Source organism: Galleria mellonella, unplaced genomic scaffold, assembly GCF_026898425.1.
Source record: "Galleria mellonella isolate WM207_F2 unplaced genomic scaffold, CSIRO_AGI_GalMel_v1 utg109, whole genome shotgun sequence".
In the NCBI taxonomy this organism is placed as follows: domain Eukaryota; kingdom Metazoa; phylum Arthropoda; class Insecta; order Lepidoptera; family Pyralidae; genus Galleria; species Galleria mellonella.
The window spans coordinates 687,492-706,720 of NW_026441972.1; the positions used below are offsets into that span (position 1 = coordinate 687,492).

Sequence of the window (19,229 nt, forward strand, 5' to 3'; positions counted from 1 at the left end):
CTTTTCTCCAAACCTATCAGTAGAAACTAATATGTATTATAAATTGATAGTGTCAGAAAAGAACTATTTTGTAAAGAAATACAAATTAAATTTATAATAATTTTGACTTAAGTCTATTAAAAAGTTAAGATTTCGATGTAATATCAAATTGAAGTTTTAATTTTAGAAATAGTTTAGAGAATGTACTTCAGAATCGAACCCATTTTGTTATTTCTCTTTCTTGCATTATCTGTTCTTTTGTCAATGTCGTGCTGTCACGTTCGCTATGTCATTCATAGATATTGCAATTGCAATTTGTCTTTCAATTTGTCAAAATTCAATTAGTATTTAAGTAATTTATTCCAAAAAATTCTAATAGAAAGCCGGTTAGATTTTACTCTACTTAAATTTTATGTTAAGTAAGTGTAAATTATTTAATTTTGAATAATTTTCATCTAAATGAAGTTTTGTACCCACAGTAAGATCTTCAGTATATCTCTCAATATGTCTGAGACAGAAAATAATACTACGACTCCTGAAGATGACCAAACAGAATACGTCGAAGATGGCAAGAACAAGATGACTATAAAATGTCAATTCTGTGGATCCAAAATACTTGAAAAGAAAACTGCCAAATACATTCCACAAAAGGTAGTGTTAAGTTTCGTGAATTCTTGATTTTTTTTTTCTACGTTTAACTAAGTATTCAAGTTAAAAATATATTTATGGTACTCTTGTTTTTGAAATTATGTTAATAACTAATTTATATGTACGAAATTACAGAAAGAACTGCCGCTAATGAAACAGGATGTAAATAGAAAAGAAGGTGAGGTCCAAAAAGAAATGTTAGATGGGTATTATCATGTAGAAAACATGTATATTTTTGAAAATATTGGTTTCACCCATCAAGTGGAATCATATAAGTATTTAATATGTGCTGACTGTGATGCTGGGCCAGTGGGATATTATGATTTGGATACAAAACATAGTTATGTTGCACTGTCTAGAGTAATCCACTGTTAGTTATGGGACCTATTTGTCTACTCAAAGAATGGATATCAGGATAGGTGCTTGAATGTTTGTATAAAGATTGACAATTGAACAGGGCATTAATTGAACAATGAATATTGAAAAAAAAAAATGTAACATCATTGCCTAAATTAAAAAGTAAAATAATGTTTATGGTTCATTAAAAAAACAGTTGATATTTTTACTTTCTTTTTTTTGGTTTTTAATTTTTTTTTTTCATTTTCTTGATGTAGTAATAACTTTTAATTGCTACAGTAATTATTTCCTCTTCTGTAATCAATAAGTCATAGACTTTTTAATAACTGCTACTTTTTTTTCTCTGCTCCTATATTTGCTCTACTGTTACATTATCTCGGCTCCTATATTTTTTACTCAATTTATAAAAGTAATGCTATATGTAACTTAACTATATATTCTGTCTGTTTATATGGTTGTTTATCTTTTTGATAAGTACATAAAAATTAAATTTTATAACTGTTTTAAATAGATGTACTTATCTATGTCTAGTTGCTTAAAATGCTCTTTTTCATTTGAAAAAAAATTATTATATTAAATAAAACATGTATTAAGTAAAAAATGTATGTAATTATACATTTTATGTTATAATTTTATTACAGCATATCTGCTTATAGTAGAAATATAAGATTATATATTTTAGAAACATTTTTTGTTTTTATTCATGTATGAAAATTGGCATTCTAGAAAAAAATTACCTGTCAGATATCATCATAGTTGTAGAATACTGATGGATCTGACAAATATTACATATATAGATCTGTCAGTATTCTACGACTAGGACGATATATTCTATTTAAGGCAAATATTTCTTATATACACTTGTGGTATAAGAGTACTAGAAAGAAGTGTTGTTGATATTAATTTTAAATAATGTGAAGTTTCATGACATAGGGATCTTAATAGTTGAAATAAGTAGAAAATGTTTAATTTGCTTAAATAAAAATATAATTGTATAGATATGTCATAACAAAATAATGTTTTTAATTTTGTAAACCTATGTATTAATTGTTTTAAACATATTTTTAAAACCAATTTTTTTTTTATTATTGTATAGTGCATGGAATTATAAAAGAAATTGTAATTTTAAAGTGAGACAAAGAATATAATTTTACAGATATGTAACTAGGTAATAAATTACTTTTTTTTTTAATTTTTATATTCCAAATTTCTGTAATATTTTATTGTTATCTATTTAATTGAGACATTTCTATTATACAAATTGATCAATGTTACTATTATTTGAGATCAGGTTCCTACTCAGTTATTCTGCCCCTTCAGGCAAATTATATTTGCCTCCTTTGACAATGATACTTTAAATAGGCATTGTTGTAATTATGCTTATTTTCCCTGGGATGGGGGGAGGGGCTGGCCCTTTAAAATAGCAGGTGTGCACTCTCCAACCAGTCTTTATAACTAAAAAATCCCCTCATTCTGTGGTCACTCTAGATCAGTGTATCCCAACCTTTTTTGTGCCATACCCCACTTGAATATTTCTAAAATTTTTATTCCCCTATTCATAATTTTTCCCGACAAAGTTTACTTGACGACTCTAATCGCCCAGTTGATATTTTTGTAACGTCAAACGAAATTATACCTAATAAATATTTACAGTATTTTTTTTTATTTACTTTATTGTTAAATTTGGCACCGATATCTACTGTAGCATTGCATTTAAATAGCTCAGAGTAAGAGGGTTAAAATCACTTAGTCCTTTTTTAATCCCCCCTTTACTATCAAATTGCCCCCGTTGGGGTGTGGCCCACTCCCCACACTGTGTGGGCCCCACGTTGGGAAACACCGCTCTAGACAATATTGAAGTGGGTACGGCCCACCTGGCCACCCTTTTAAATGCGTTTATGTAAATAGTGTATTTTTATGACGAAAAAAATAATACGTGATGGAAGAACGCGTGGGCGGCGTTTAGGCGTGGGATAAAACGAATGCTCACTTTTATCTGCTATCCACTTTTAATCTCAATTTCTCGAATCTGGATAATTACTTGACCTTCTTACGGCTCCTATAATTGACGCTGAAAAAGAACCTTCTTATAATGCGAACACGCGCGTGCGAGATTTTCAGCGAGAGCATTCAGCCTTAATCTCAATTTTGACGCTCGGGGCGATTTCTCACCGCCAAGGCCGAATTATCCGTGTGGCAGTGTAGACTAGGGGCCGCCATCCGTAAGGAGCCGCGAGCTCCGATAAAGAGTAAGTTTTATAAAAGAAAATTACAGTTGAAGGTTAGTATCTAACAAACATCGGTGATAATGGAATGGGAAACCCGCCTGCACTATCTGTATACGCGGGTAAAGCACCAGTGAGGGATGATAGGTGAAGATAAAGCAGGTCAGTTGGCTCATCGTGATGAATTCATCAAAAATTAATCACGATGGTTCCCAGGGGGAACCGTGTGGAGGTCGACCTGTTATTGCTAGTAATAGGTCAGTTGGATCTCATTACTAACAATCCCTGTCCCCCTTGTGGGAAAGAATTCTTAGTAATGGGCATTTGTGAACCTATTGCTAGCAACATACCTGGGTCAATTTCCTATAGGCTTACCATCAATATACCTTATCAGGTCGACCTCCACGCGGTTCCCCCTGGAAATCATCGTGACTAATTTATCGTTGAATTCGTCACGGTGGGCTAACTGACCTGCCTTTTCATCCTCACCAATCATCCCTCACTGGTACTCTGCCAGTGTATACCGATAGCACAGGCGGGGTTACCATTCCATTATCATCCAACAAAATATAAGCTTACCATTCCAGTCTTATCCCATAAAAAATAAAATAAAATGTAGACGTGGCCAAGATTTTATTAGCGTGAGGCTCTTGAGCGATGCCATAAGATTGTTTAAAAATGGAAGTGCAAAATACTAAAAAAAAAAACAGAACCTTCTCGCCCACGCCTTATGCCCTTTAGAAGTCTCTTAAGCTGCATAGCAGATTTATAATTACAAAACATTACAATTTTACAAACAAACATCGGAATTTCCCTTGTTTTAAACTTTGGTGTCGATACATAAATACTTAGATGACGTAATCATGCAATTGTTATACAGTACCATTTTTTTTCTGCCAAATTGCTTAGAGCATGATTCTGTTGTGTGGGTTTTTTAATGGGTGATAATGGAATGGTAACCCCGCTTTCGCTATCGGTGTACGCTGGCGGAGCACCAGTGAAGGATGATAGGTGACGATGAAAGCAGGTCAGCAGGCAGTCACTAGAATTAACTACAATGGTTTTCAAGGGGGAACCGCGAGAAGGTCGACCTGCTAGGGTGCATACTAGCATTACTAACAATCCTTTCTCCCCCACCCCGTTGTGTGGGTTATGCTTACACAATATATCTAAATAGCATTTCCCTAGAACAGGCTTTAAAAACGACTTACTGTTTTAAAGATTCGCTTTTTAATATATTTTTTTTAAATGGGTGATAATGGTATGGTAGTCCCGGCTGCGCTATCGGTATACACTGGTAGGGCACCAGTGAGAGATGATAGATGAGGATGACAGCAGGTCAGTTAGCCCATTCTGACAAATTTAATTAGAATTAAACACGATGGTTTCCAGGGGGAACCACGTGGAGGTTGACCTGATAGGGTATATTGCTAGTAATGGGGCTATTTAAAAGTATTTTCAAGTATTTTAAAATACAAGGCTTTATATTGCCGGTATTTGTAGACTACGATAATTATTTACCATGCTTGCTTGTTTGCCACTTTAGTGGTATAAAAAAAATTATGGACTTCCACAAGATAACAACTATTACGTAAAATAAATGATTAATTATTATTAAATTCGTCACGAAGGGGTAACTGACCTGCTGCATCATCACCTGACATCCTACACTGGTATAATGCTAGTATTCTATTTTAAGGACCTTAAAGAAAGTTCTTAAATACTGCCAGTACTATCAAAACTGTAATGATTTTTTTTAGATTTAGTTATCTGTTAATAATACTTTTTAATTTATTAATAAAAAATAGAATTAATAATGTACATATAATAATTTTAAGTTTAAAAATTAATTATAACTGGTTATTTTTGTTCGTGAATAAAAGGTAAAAGTTATATTCGTAATACCTATTATCCGTTTCCGTGGTGTAGCGGTTATCACATCTGCCTAACACGCAGAAGGCCCCCGGTTCGATCCCGGGCGGAAACATACTTTTTGTTCATTTCTTTTAAATAATTTTATATAATTATTAAAATTTATGGTACTGTCTCCAAGTTTTGCTAATTTAAAAAAAAAATATATTTTTATAATATTTACTTTTTAACTGAATATTTATATAACGTAACATCGAAGTTTTGAAAATACGACATTGCTATTAATTTGTAATAGGCGCAAATGACTTTGTTGAAATTATGACAATTAATTTTAGAGTAATTTAAGAAATAATAGAAATGTTCTTGATAGGATATTTTATAAAATCTTAAATGGTGTGATATTTTTTTTTTAAAAAATAAAATAAAATACTATCCGGCTTCCGCTATTATTTCAACTTGGCGACTTACCTACCAGTAAGGGATAATAGGTAACAATGAAGTTAGATCAGTTGACCCAACGTGATGAAAATTAGGAATTAACAACAACGGTGATCAGGGGAACCGTGTGGCGGTCGAACCGACTAAGTGTCTATTAGTATTAGCAGTCCTGAAGTCACTAGTCTCTATTACGAACAATATTTTCTTTTTAAAACACAGGAGCAAACAAGTATGCTGCTCACCCGATGTGATGATCATCTCTCCACAGTTATGGTACATTAGGGTATAGATGGATAGATAAACTTTTTATTTAAGCCATTTATAACACACGTTAATTGACAAATGAGTTTATACAATCAGATTATTTACACTTTTTTAAATATAAAACAAAAGATAAAATACGAAAATATGTTTTCGCCATGTGTGTCGCAGTGACCCGAACAGGCTACAGCTCAGTGATGGTTTTGCTTAAAAGCAAAGCACTGGTTTTCAGCTGCAGCCTGAAGTTAGGCTACACGGACGCGTACAACAAACCCAGAGTGTATTAACCTGTGTAACCAATTTAACAGCCAGAGATAAAATTGTATTATATAGATACATACTTACATAATTGATGCATAAATAATATATTTCATTAATTAGTTTAACAGACAATATAAATAATTCACCACAATAATTATTATGTTGATATTATTGTTATTATGGTATCTAACTACAATTGAAAAGTTTTTTGCAAGGAGGACTTTATATCCTATGCAAATGAAATAATTTTTGTTGGTATGTGGCGAAATTGTATGAAAATGTTGATCCGATTTTCTCGAAACATTTATATGGAGACACTATGTCTATATAGTCTAAAACTAGACCAAATAAATAATAAAATCGATCATTTAAATTAATTAATTAATTTAATTTCAAACTTTTTGTAATTAATCCTCTGCATCCAAAGGTTGCCTGGAAGAGATCGCTTTAGCGATAAGGTCACCCATTGTTTTCTAACTATGATTATTTCTTGTAATTTGTTTGTATTTATAATAAGTTTATTATTGTAATCTTTTGGAGGAATCAATAAAGAATATCTATCTATCTGTCTATCTATATACATCATGATGGACCAACTAACCTGCTTTCGTCCATCTATCATCACTTACCGTTCCATATTCACGCATTAAAAATGATTTAAGTTTTCTTCTACACTTTATAATAATATTGAACTCATGAATTCATTAAAATCAACATATTATATTTTTATTCATTCAGTTTTGTAAAAAAATACTGTTTATAAATTTACTTTAGTGGGGGGAAAGGGATTGTTAGTAATGGAGACTGAGAATCCCATTGTTAGCCAGGTCGACCTCGCGGTTCTCCCTGGAAACTATTATGCTTAATTCCTGATGAATTCATCACGATGGACTAACTGGCTTGTTTTCATTCTCATCTATCACCCTTCACTGGTGCTCTGCCAGCATATCCCGTTAGCGCAGGCGGGGTTACCATTTTGACCTATCAAAAAAAATAATTTAGTTATTAATGAATTTAAATTATACTTTTACTATACTTTACCGACACCCCTTTGACCTTGGCATTCCTGAGACCGAGCAGTACAGGCAAAGTTGTGGGTTACAGTTTTTTTTTTGATGGGTGAAAATGGTATGGTAACCCCGCCTGCGCTAACAGGATACGCTGGCGGAGCACCAGTGAAGGGTGATAGATGAGAATGAAAACAGGCCAGTTAGCCCATCATGATGAATTCATCAAGAATTAACCATGATAGTTTCCAGGGGGAACTGCGAGGAGATTTCTCAGAGAGGATTCTCAGTCTCCATTACTAACAATCCCTTCCCCCCTGTGGGTTACAGTTAGTAAGTACTAATAATAATAAGTTAGTAAGTACTTATAATCGTGTAAGCAACATCGTGTAAGACCCTTAACCTTGCCATTAGAAAATTCTATTAATACTATAAACGCAGAAAGTTTGTAAGGCTCGATTGGTGTTTGTTACTCTTTCTTGCAAAAACTTCTCAACTTATTTAAATTAAATTTGGTACACTAATAGTTTATATTCTAATGTAGCCCATAGGGTATATTATGTACTAATTCAAGCAGGCCAAACCACGGTTTATGGCTAGTAAATAATAAATAATTAGATGATATAGATAGAGCATTGAACCTCAAAAACGGGTCAACTTTTTGTCAGCTAATTGTCAAATTAGCCGACTCGTGTTTTTTATTAGTGTTCTATATATTTACGCACATAATGTATCTTGATGTATTTTTAATTATTTAATATTTTTTTTGTACAACTTAGAATGGCAAACAAGCTGAGGGCCCACCTGATGGAAAGTGGTAACCGTCGCGTATAGACATGAGCAGTACCATGGACATAACAGAGTATACTGTTTCGCCCATGATACCCCCCATGCGTTGCCATTCCTGAGGACTCAGCTGTTATTACTCTGTACCCAGTAAATTCACGCCATATCCCACCCTTCAAACCGAAACACAGCCATGCAAACACAACTGCTTCACGGTAGAAACACGAATGGGACAGAGGTATCCAAGCAATCGACTTTTGTACAAAGTCTCCCTCTGGTAAGACTGTTTGTACGTTAAAAAGGTGCGAAGTTATAAATGAAACACTCATAACTATTTATCACGTACAATTGTACGAAAAAGTTGACTTGCTTTTCTCTAAGCTTTTGTATAGAGATACTCTATCTATATAATCTAGATTCTAATTCGAGCAGGCCAAGCCACGGGTTACATCTAGAAAATAATAAATAGTAAAGTTTAATACATATGAGAAATTAAAAAAAAAATCTAATAAATAGTAGGCGTCAGGAAAGCATTCATACTGCCGTAACGTATTGCGAAATAATATCTATACATACATCAATTTACTTCTATGATAGATTCGTTACCGGTTTGTACAATAATTTGTGTAACTAAATAGTGAAATTAAATTGATTTAACAACTCAGCACCGCCTTGGGAAAAGCACTTTCGTTTTTAACAATTAAACTAGTGAAATTCATGACGTCACTTATACAATATATCAATTTATTTCGATCGCTTGCAACACCGGTAGGCCTATAGTAGCTGCATTCTCGTAAAATCGTTCAAGTACATTATTTTTTAGTTTTTTTTTTCCAAAGGCTTATAAAGTTTATAACTTTTTAATGCGCAAAAATTAATTTTATTTATTAGGCGGATAAAGAAAAGAGTCAGCTAATTTGACACTTAGCTGACAAGAAGGTGACCCGTTTTTGAGGTTCGATGCTCTATCTATATAATCTAAGTATGTGTATGTATAATCATTAAATTATGTATTATTATGCACCATTCTACTTTACAGAACTATTAAAACACACATTTAATTAGCCTCTAGAGGTTTCCTTCATGTATACCATATTATTATATGATGTTACGTATTATAATAAATTAATTATAGTTTTTAGTTTTAATTGAATGAACTTACTACCATCACTTCCATGTTTAATTTTCTTTTTCAAGGTTGGCAATGGAATGGTAACCTCGCTAATAATACACCCCGGATATTTCATATAAAAATGTCACGGTTCGTGATAGTCACAACTACAGAGACAAGTGACGTCTGTACATGTGACAATGTGTGTAGTTAGGGATAGCGCGGGAAAAGCGCGAAACTCCTCAGGGGGGAGACTTGCTATTATATATATATACTTACTAATATTATAAAGCTTAGCTGAAGGCTATATAGCACTACGCTGTGACCAATAGAAGCGTTGCATCAGTAAAAATGTTGCAAAAACGGAGAAAATTATTCATATTTGAGGGCTTCCGTTGCGTGCATTGCGTAAACGGTTCAAGTTACCCAAAAAAATATGTATGAAAGAATTATTCCTCTTTAAATGATTTTAAAAAATGTCTGCGACAGTATATGTATATCTTTTAAGATTGACTCACTATAACCTTTTTTATGGTAATCAAATTTGGTCGAAATTAATGTATTATTGCCAATTATTTGCCAAAGAGTTTTATCAACATAATAACATTAATCCTTATCATAATAAAAGAAATTGAAGCGGACGAAGTCGCGACCAACAGCTAGTATATAATAAAAAGATTTGTGATGTCAGTAATTACTTAAAATCAACACTGTATCTCCTCTATTTAAATATAAAGTTATAATGCATAATTTTTGGTCTAATTATGCAGTTTTTTTTATATACGTAAATGTGGTCTTGTTCAGTTATAAAACAGTTTTATACGGTGAACACTGAATAATTATTCTATGTAGCCTTTCACCTTATATCACAATTTATTTATTAAGACTATTAACATCTTCTTAGCCTCTAGGTAAAATAAGCATTATTATCTGATAATAATCTGACTGAGTTTATCATACAATTTGCATGTTTGTATGTTATGTAAACATGCAAATTTGTTTCGAAATTGTAAGAAAATAGTTATTTGCAACGCTCTCGTGACCGGGATATATTGGGCTTGATTCCGAGGTGATATTACTCTAACCTTAATGCCTTTTTTCTAAAATATTACATTAAATTATTTTTTTTAATTTGATATTACAGTGAAATCTTTATTGTAAAAATTAATGTGATTTAAATAATAATATAATACTAGTATGAATACATATATATAATATACTAATAAATAATTATATGTATATTCAAATAGTAATATGTCTACTCCGTAGCGCTATCTATCTACCATTGTCACTGGTTTCACAGAAAATCAGCATTTAGGCATTACGTATGAATGCCTAGACCCTCATTCTGAGTGGTGGCCATTTTGGTCACATAATTCCTAATTAGATAGATATAAGTTTAATTTCGTGTTTTCTTTTTCTTTTATTTTATAATTGTTTATGGTTCAGTTGTAACTGTACCAGATATGCGCTAAATAAATATTATTTTTTCTTATTTTCAATGAAAACAAGTACAGTTTATGTAAAAACAATGACTTCAAGTGAGACAAAATACAATGATGAGAGACTGAAGTTTTCTATAAATATATGAATATACATAATGTATAAGTATAAATAAATAAATTATTAGTAAATATATTAGATTGAGAATATTTTAACTTTAAATGCTAGAATAAGCAACTTTAGCTCTGCAAAGAAAAACGGCAGCTACAATCATGAAAAATTAAAATCAGATCAACACGAGAACAAATTTTAACCAAAAAAAAAAAAAAAAAAAAAATTGTGAAAAACTGGTTATAGATGAATTGAGACTCTTTGCCTTTTGGTAATTACTTAAAAATAAACCAAATCGTTTACAGTATTGTTAAAAAAAATTAAAATCAATTACATTTAAACAATTTTACTACGAGTAACATTTTGCTTCTAAATCAATTTCGTAAACGAAGAAATGTAAAAACTTTAAATTACCATATTTTTATATGTATGTACATTTTGGCGATTACAATAAAAAATCATCGGCCTCACTCACCAGTTAAAGGGCATTAAGTAATGCCATGGCAAAAGAATTAAGGTGGAATGCCTTCTATACTCGCACAAAGCATTCACTGTAAACGCATGCGCGCTAGTTCAGTTGCACTAAGAGCCATAATACACTGTTAAATAATAGTTGATCGCACCGTTAAGAACCGGTAGGATCATAAACAGATTCATCATCATCATTTCAGCCATTATCCGTCCACTGCTGGACATAAGCCTCTCCTATAGACTGCCATAAAGAACGGTCCTGAGCCACCTGCATCCACTGACTCCATGCAATGCATTTCAAGTCGTCACTCCATCTAGTACCTACACTGCGTTTACCGGTACGCGGTCGTCGCTCGAGAACCTTTCTTTCCCATCGGTTGTCGGTTCTTCGAGCTATGTGACCAGCCCATTGACACTTTAGCTTGCTTATCCTTCGAACCTGTCGGTTATTTTGGTTCTTTTGCGGATATCCTCGTTTCGGATTCTATTACGCAAAGAGACTCCGAGCATAGTCCTTTTCATAGTCCGCTCTATAGCTCTATCAGGTCGACCTCCACGCGGTTCCCCCTGAAAACCATTGTGGTTAATTCTAGTGGAATTCGTCACAATGGGTTAACTGACCTGCTTTCATCTTCACCTATCATCCCTCATTGGTGCTTCGCCAGCGTATACCGATAGCTCAGGCGGGGTTGCCATTCCACTATTACCCATTTAAAAAACTTGGAAACAATCGTCATTAATTATTGTTGATATCGTTACGATGGGTCAATTAACATGCTTCATACTCACTTATTACTTTTTTTTATACATATTAGAATGGCAAACAAGCTGACGGCCCACCTGATGGAAAGTGGTAACCGTCGCCTATAGACATGAGCAGTACCATTGACATTACAGAGTATACTGTTTCGCCCATGATACCCCCCATGCGTTGCCATTCCTGAGGACTCATGTGTTATTCCTCTGTACCCAGTAAATTCACTCCATATCCCACCCTTCAAACCGAAACACAGCCATGCAAACACAACTCCTCACTGGTACCCCGCCAGCGTATACTGCAGGCGGGGTTACTATTTCATTTACACCCATTAAACAAACACGACCCTTTTTGATAGTGTAATATGCCCCTATCAATCTATGAAGCCGTTAACGCATTTTTAATACCAATAGAAAGTTATCAAATATCTCATGGGTTAAAGAACAATCCAGTGTGATCACTATAACCGTATTTTATGGTTTCAAACTATACCTACACGCGTAATTATATTGGGGGAAAGGGATTGTTAGTAATGGAGACTGAGAATCCCATTGCTAGCAATATACCCAACCAGGTCGACCTCCTCGCGGTTCCCCCTGGAAACTATCATGGTTAATTCCTGATGGGCTAACTGGCCTGTTTTCATTCTCATCTATCACCCTTCACTGGTGCTCCGCTAGCGTATCCCGGTAGCGCAGGCGGGGTTACCATACCATTTTCACACATCAAAAAAAAATTATATTCTAATTAAGTATCAAAATGCTTTACATTTTGATAGTCTATTATGAAAAATGTATGAGAAAAATGTATGAGAAGATTACTAGGAATTTAAAATCTAAAAAAAGACGTAGAATTAAGGTGTACTAACATTGGGCTTGCTACTAGCAACTATTGAGGACAGAAGGGGAAAAATGTTAGGACACTTGATACGACACGACGAACTTATGAACATTATAATAGAAGGTAAAATAGAAGGAAGAAGGGGGAGAGGGAGACCGAAACATAGTTACATCAGGCAGATCAAGGAAGGAGTCGGTGTCGTGTCGTATCAAGAGGTGAAGAGACTCGCTGAAAATCGTAGTGAGTGGCAAGAGCTCCACCGACAAGAGCGCAGCTCTTAAATGGATAGATAGATAGAACATTAGGCTTAAGTTAGTGATAAATTGGGCTAATGTAATAAAAATATTATTATGAGTGGTAACATTTTAGTTTTTTTCTCAACCGACTTAAAAAAGGAAGTTCTTATTTCGGTCGTGTTTTTAGCTTTATGTTTGTTAGCTTATAACTTCGTCATTTGTAAACCGATTTGAAAAATTCTTTTTTTTTATATAAAAGGATATACTTACAAATTCATTTTATAGAAATTTTAACAAAATCGGTTTAGTAGTTAATTTTTTAAATCGAAATAAATGGTTTCTTCACAATTGAAGTAAATTTTTATTTGGGAAACACTGTTAATATTAATTGTTAAAATTATTTTATTATTATCAAGTGTAGCACTTTAGGTGCCCTAACTGGACATATGCCAATAAGGCATATACTACACAAGATGGGTCTATCTTCGGACACACTGTGCAGACTGTGCGGGGAGAAATCGGAATCCATGGAACACTTGATGTGCAACTGCGATTCGTTGGCAAGTATGCGTATGAGTCTTCTGGGAACGGCTTATTCAGAGCCAGGGGACTACAGATATCTTAAACCGCGGGATATCGTTAAGGTAACACATAGGATCTATGAAATGATGGTATAAGGTAGGGGGAAGCACAAAAGATCCGTATAGGTCGACGTGCATCGGCTTAGCTGACCCCATATGCGAAAAAATAAGATAAGTGTAGCACTAAACAAACAATTTGTTTTCGTTTACATTTTTTCTTTCTTTAAAATTGATACATTTTTTTTCAACCAGATTGAAACTCATAAATTTTGAAATATTAACATTTGAATATAATTTAAACATTTCACGTTATTTTCCTTGTATATGAGTACAGAATCTTTTATCATTTCCACAATTGTACAATCGCATACAAAATCATTATAATGGACTATCCACCTTGATTCACATCTCTATCTCTTAGCACAATAGCGTTAGCCAATAGACACTGTATTTATGCTTATATGGCTAATTTCACACAACGCCAGGGTCAAATGCTATGTCGCTTCGTGACCTTACACTCGACGGTGTACTGTCAATGACAAAGATGGTTTAAAGAGAAATTAAAGTATTTAAAAGTATGTATGTGCGTTTTTTTATTTGATACTAGTGGCCCGTCCCGGCTTCGCACGGGTGTACATTTTTACAACATTTTAAAAAGTGGCTATAGTGACATAACGATAATAGTTGGACATATAGTGTCGCGAAGTTTTTTGTAGTTATTGATATTTTCTTCAATGTTGTAGAACATACTTTTGTTCTAACATGAATAGTTGCCGCAGCGCACGCGACGAAAGATATTGTATAGCATTTTTTTTACACCTTGAGTTACGTTATTAAAGTTTTAGTAAGGATCCATAATCTTTTCTAGCAATAAATATAGCTTATGTTACTCAAGGTAAATGTAACTTTCTAATGGTGAAAGAATTTTTGAATTCGGCAAAATAGTTTTTGAATTTATTCATTACAAAAATACATACACACAAAAATACAAATCTTTCCTCTTTATAATATTAGTTAAGATATTTATTACGCCAAACAGCTTATTTTGCCTTTTTCTTTTCTCTTCAATCCAAAGGTTGTCTGGAAGAGATTTCAATTTCAATTCAATTTATTCATAACAATATTACATTGTGTCGAATATGATAGGAGTTTTACATATAAACAATGTCAGATACAAGCAATGAATTATTAATAATAACAATTTCAGTGAAAAAAAAAATATTGATTTACTAATAAGTGTAATATCATCATACCAGCCATTATCCGTCCACTGCTGGACATAAGCCTCTCCCATGGACTGCCATAAAGAACAATCCTGAGCCATATGCATCCACTGACTCCCTGCAATGCATTTCAATTCGTCACTCCATCTAGTGAGGGATCTTCCTACACTGCGTTTACCCGTACGTGGTCGTCACTTAAGAATCTTTCTTCTCCATCGCTTGTCAGTTCTTCGAGCTATGTGACCAGCCCAATGCCACTTCAGCTTGCTTATCCTTCGGGCTATGTCGGTTATTTTGTTTTTTTTTTTTTGCGGATATCTTCGTTTCGGATCCTATCACGCAAAGAGACTCCGAGCCATAGCCCTCTCCACAGCTCGCTGAGTTTAATATACTATATTGTATTTATACGTGTATTGTATTGTACCAGCCGTGAACTGTCCACTGCTGAACACAGTTCTCCCCCATAAGAGGGGTTTTACTAGCAGTTCCAATGCTTGGCAGGCGGATTGGCAACCGCAGTTAGGCTTTGGAGATGTTTTAAGACGGATGCTGCTGCTCATCCCTCGCCCTCTCTTAATCGCATCTTTCGATACCCACAGGAAAGGAAGGGGTGGCCTATTCTATACCGGGAATACACGGGAATTTGACATTTATGTGTGTAATGTACTGTTCAAAATCGTTCAAAATTTTAATAGCATGTTTCAGGATATTCTTTAAGTCTCTCATTTATAATATTGGAGGTCTCAAATGCTTTAAAAAATTTTTTTTTTGATATAAAATTAACTCTGTCCATTAATAAAAAAAATCTATTATACTATTTTTTTTCTATGATTGAATTTTTTCTATACATTTTGCTATTTAATTTACTTGACGATTGTACTTACACATTTGTACCACAAAATCATTAGAGCGTTTACGAGAAACTTGTATTGTATGTTTGACAAATCTTTTACACAGTCCGGTGAGGTTAATATTATAATTATTGTAAGGGAAAAAAAAAAAACTAAATTAATAAACTATGAAAGACGTATTTAAAAGACATGATTTATTTAGTCAACGACTACGTAAGTAAATTGCTTAATTTGCCAGTGAAACTTTGTACGTGAGTCGTCTGCTTGGGTACCTTTGTCACATACATGTTTTTGCTGTGAAACTGCTATAATGCCTAATTATGGCGAAATATGAGGACTTATACTTATTGTAACATCTATACACTTACCATGTTTCTTGTAAATAAATAAATAAATAAAAATAAATAAAATAAAAAAATGCAGTGTGTGATTATATGGCTGTATTTTGGTTTATCATAGACCTTCTCAATACCCCTTATTGGTTTCCAGTACTCTCTACGTTGGCAGGCAGTTTGGCAATTGTTGTTTTTTCTAATGGGTGACAATGGAATGGTATCCCTGCCCGCGCTATCGGTATACACCGGCGGGGCACCAGTGAAGGATGATAGGTGAGGATGAAGCAGGTCAGTTGGCCCTTCGTGACGAATTCAACAAGAATTGTTCACGATGGTTTCCAGGGGGAACCACGTATAGGTAGACCTAATGGGGCATATTGCTGGCAATGGGGCTGTCGAACTTCATTGCTAACAATTCCTTTCCCCCCGACAATTGCTGTTAGGCTTTAATAATGTTTGGAAAGGGACACTGTTGCCCATCCATCGATAATTAAGTTCCCTTAGTCATTACGATATCTAAGGGAAAAGAAGTGGTGGTCCATTCTATGCCGGGACCACATGGCAGAGTGAAATGAAATTATAGGGTACATAGGCATAAAACTGTAGTTCTTAGAATTGGCAACGTATGTAGGGTATCACGGGAGTCACGATGTATTCTGTGACGCCTATTATCATAGGCGTCACAGAATTATCATGTTTATGTATATGGGAAAATCGATGAAGGGTGGGATATGGCAGTAAATTTGCAGGGTACAGAGGAATAACACCTGAGTCCTCAGGAATGGTAACGCTTGGGGGGTATTATGGGTGAAACAGTATACTCTGTTATGTCCATGGTACTGCTCATGTCTAAAGGTGAATGTTACCACTTTCTATAAGGTGTGCCGTCAGCTAGTTTGACATTCAAATTGCAGAAAAGAAAATATTAATAAGATTGATTACATGAAATCCTTACTTATATTATAAATGTGAAAGTGAGTTTCTTTTAATGTAATTTTATTATTAAAATGTTTATTTTACAGAGTTTGTTTATTTATTTGTTACCCTATAGCGCCTGAATGGTTTAGCTAATCACTATGCTGTATATCACTATGTATATACGTATCTATATGTATGTACATATATCTATACTTATAATAAATCTGTAGAAAGGTCAATTCTGTACATGAAATATATTTCCAAAATAACTATCAGGGGGTGGTTAGTGATCGATACTGATGCCAAAAATGTAATCAGTAAAATTTTTGTCTGTCTGTCTGTATGTTCGTTATAGAAACACACACGTATTGCACACACAGTTATGTTATATATATATATATATATATATATATATATATATATATATATATATATATATATATATATATATATATATATATATATATATATATATATCTGTTATATAATATATATATATATATATATATTATTTCTATATGTTTATATGTTTATTTGTTATAAATTGTTATCTCTTAAAATATTTATTTAATTTACTATTTTTTTTTTAAATCTGTGACCGCCATTTGCTCTCTCGGTTTGGCGTGGCTGTTGATAGAGAAACAATATAGACATTTTTCAATGTGTGCAAAAGTATATATATGTATATATGTATATATATATATATATATATATATATATATATATATATATATATATATATATTATAATAAATATTATGACGGCCCATAGAAACAATATGGAATCGTGAACAATGTATTTAAAATTAACAAGTATGAGTAGCTATCATAAGGTCAACCAAGTGACCATCTAACCTATTGCTACCATCGTGTCAATAAAGCTATTCAGAACGCATCCAATTAAGAAGCACGATGGACAGATTCCCTTAGGCACTTAATCAATGGCAATTAACTTGAGTGTATTAACAAAGAATAGGTTTAATAACGAATTAGTGGTAGGAGAGTAGAGGAACGTTCATTTGTGACCAAAAAGAGAAGATAGACTCTTTATTGTTTCCTCAAAAGATTACAATAGTAAATTTATTATAAATACAAACAGTTAAAAGAAATAATCACAATCAGAAAACAATGGGCGACCTTATCGTTAAAAGCGATCTCTTTCAGGTAACCTTTGGATGAAGAGGAGTAATTATAAACAATTTGATTGGAGGCACGATGAAATTATTTCTAAATATGGAGATGTGATACACACACACACACACAAATATATATATATATATTTGTATATATATATATATATATATATATATATATATATAATATATATAATATATATATAGAATCGAATCGCAAGAGAAACTTCGGCAGGGAGTTTATTTTTTATGCAACTTAGAATGCAAACACTGATGTAAAGTGGTAACGTTCGTCGCCTGCTGCTGCTCATTCTAACGTAAGTACCATGGAAACACATGAATGGGACAGGACTCAGGTGTTATTCCTCCAAGAAACAATCAACTGCTTTTGTACAAAGTCTTCCTCATAAATAACTAATCGTACAACAATTAGTCCATTACCTTAAGGTTGTCTTGAAAAGATTGCTCTCAGCAATAAGACCGCCTTACTGTACTTATACAATTGTATCATTACATTTATTAATTATCTTGCTTATTTCTTATATTGTATAATGCAAATAAAATATACTAATTCATTTATCTTTAATTTATTTGTAATATAAAAAATATTAGATATTATTTGTAATAAAGGATCGTTTATTTGCATAAATACAGGTAAAGCTATAAATACGAATAGACAATAATAATTTTGTTGATATTGCAAAAATATTTCATAATATAACATCTGTAAATTGTTATTGTTATGGTGATGGGATTGAATTAAAAAGTAATGTCAAGGTAAACCATAATGCAATCTGCTTAATTTTTATACTTTACGTAGACTCCTAAGTTCAATCAACTTTTCTAATTCGAGATCGTAAAATTTAATTCATCATTCTTATTGTTTTGAAATAAATACATTTTAGTTTGATATTTTAGCGTTTGATTTCTACATATAGTATGTACAATGGGAATTTTATGAATTTACTATGTTTTATATATGTTTCTTGTAATGTTACACCTATAAAAATGTACCTTATTCCAACAAATAAAGGATTTCAATTTCAATAACTATGCACGTCTATGGTAAGATTACTTAATACATTTTCGAATGTTAGTTTCGAATTACATATAAACATATATCTACATTATGTTCTCGTACATATCTCCATATTTTTCCGAATCCTATTGTTTTTGTGCTGTGTGACACAATGCGACCGACTGACTCGCTTCTAATTATATATAGGGTTGCCAACTTTTGTGTTTCTACCTATCTATCCATTTAAGAGCTGCGCTCTTGTCGGTGGAGCTCTTGCCACTCGCTACGATTTTTAGCGAGTCTCTTCACCTCTTGATACGACACGACACCAACTCCTTCCTTGATCTGCCTGATGTAACTATGTCTCG

The 19,229-nt window shown here is 33.1% G+C and overlaps 1 protein-coding gene and 1 non-coding gene across 3 annotated transcripts; both read left to right on the forward strand.

The window, feature by feature from the left end:
* Window positions 1–232: 232 nt before the first annotated feature.
* LOC113511130 (guanine nucleotide exchange factor MSS4 homolog) lies at window positions 233–2,634 on the forward strand. 2 transcript variants are annotated; one of them, XM_026894727.3, is made up of 3 exons: window positions 233–365; window positions 459–630; window positions 763–2,634. In XM_026894727.3, exons 2-3 carry the CDS (start codon window positions 484–486, stop codon window positions 1,000–1,002), a joined length of 387 nt encoding a protein of 128 aa, XP_026750528.1. In that variant the 5' UTR covers window positions 233–365; window positions 459–483; the 3' UTR covers window positions 1,003–2,634. The 2 variants fall into 2 exon arrangements, with proteins under 2 accessions (XP_026750528.1, XP_026750527.2); XM_026894726.3 differs by having other exon boundaries at window positions 264–630.
* Window positions 2,635–5,123: 2,489 nt separating this feature from the next.
* Trnav-aac (transfer RNA valine (anticodon AAC)) lies at window positions 5,124–5,196 on the forward strand. Its single transcript has one exon. It is a non-coding gene; the product is annotated as a tRNA-Val (tRNA).
* Window positions 5,197–19,229: the final 14,033 nt, after the last annotated feature.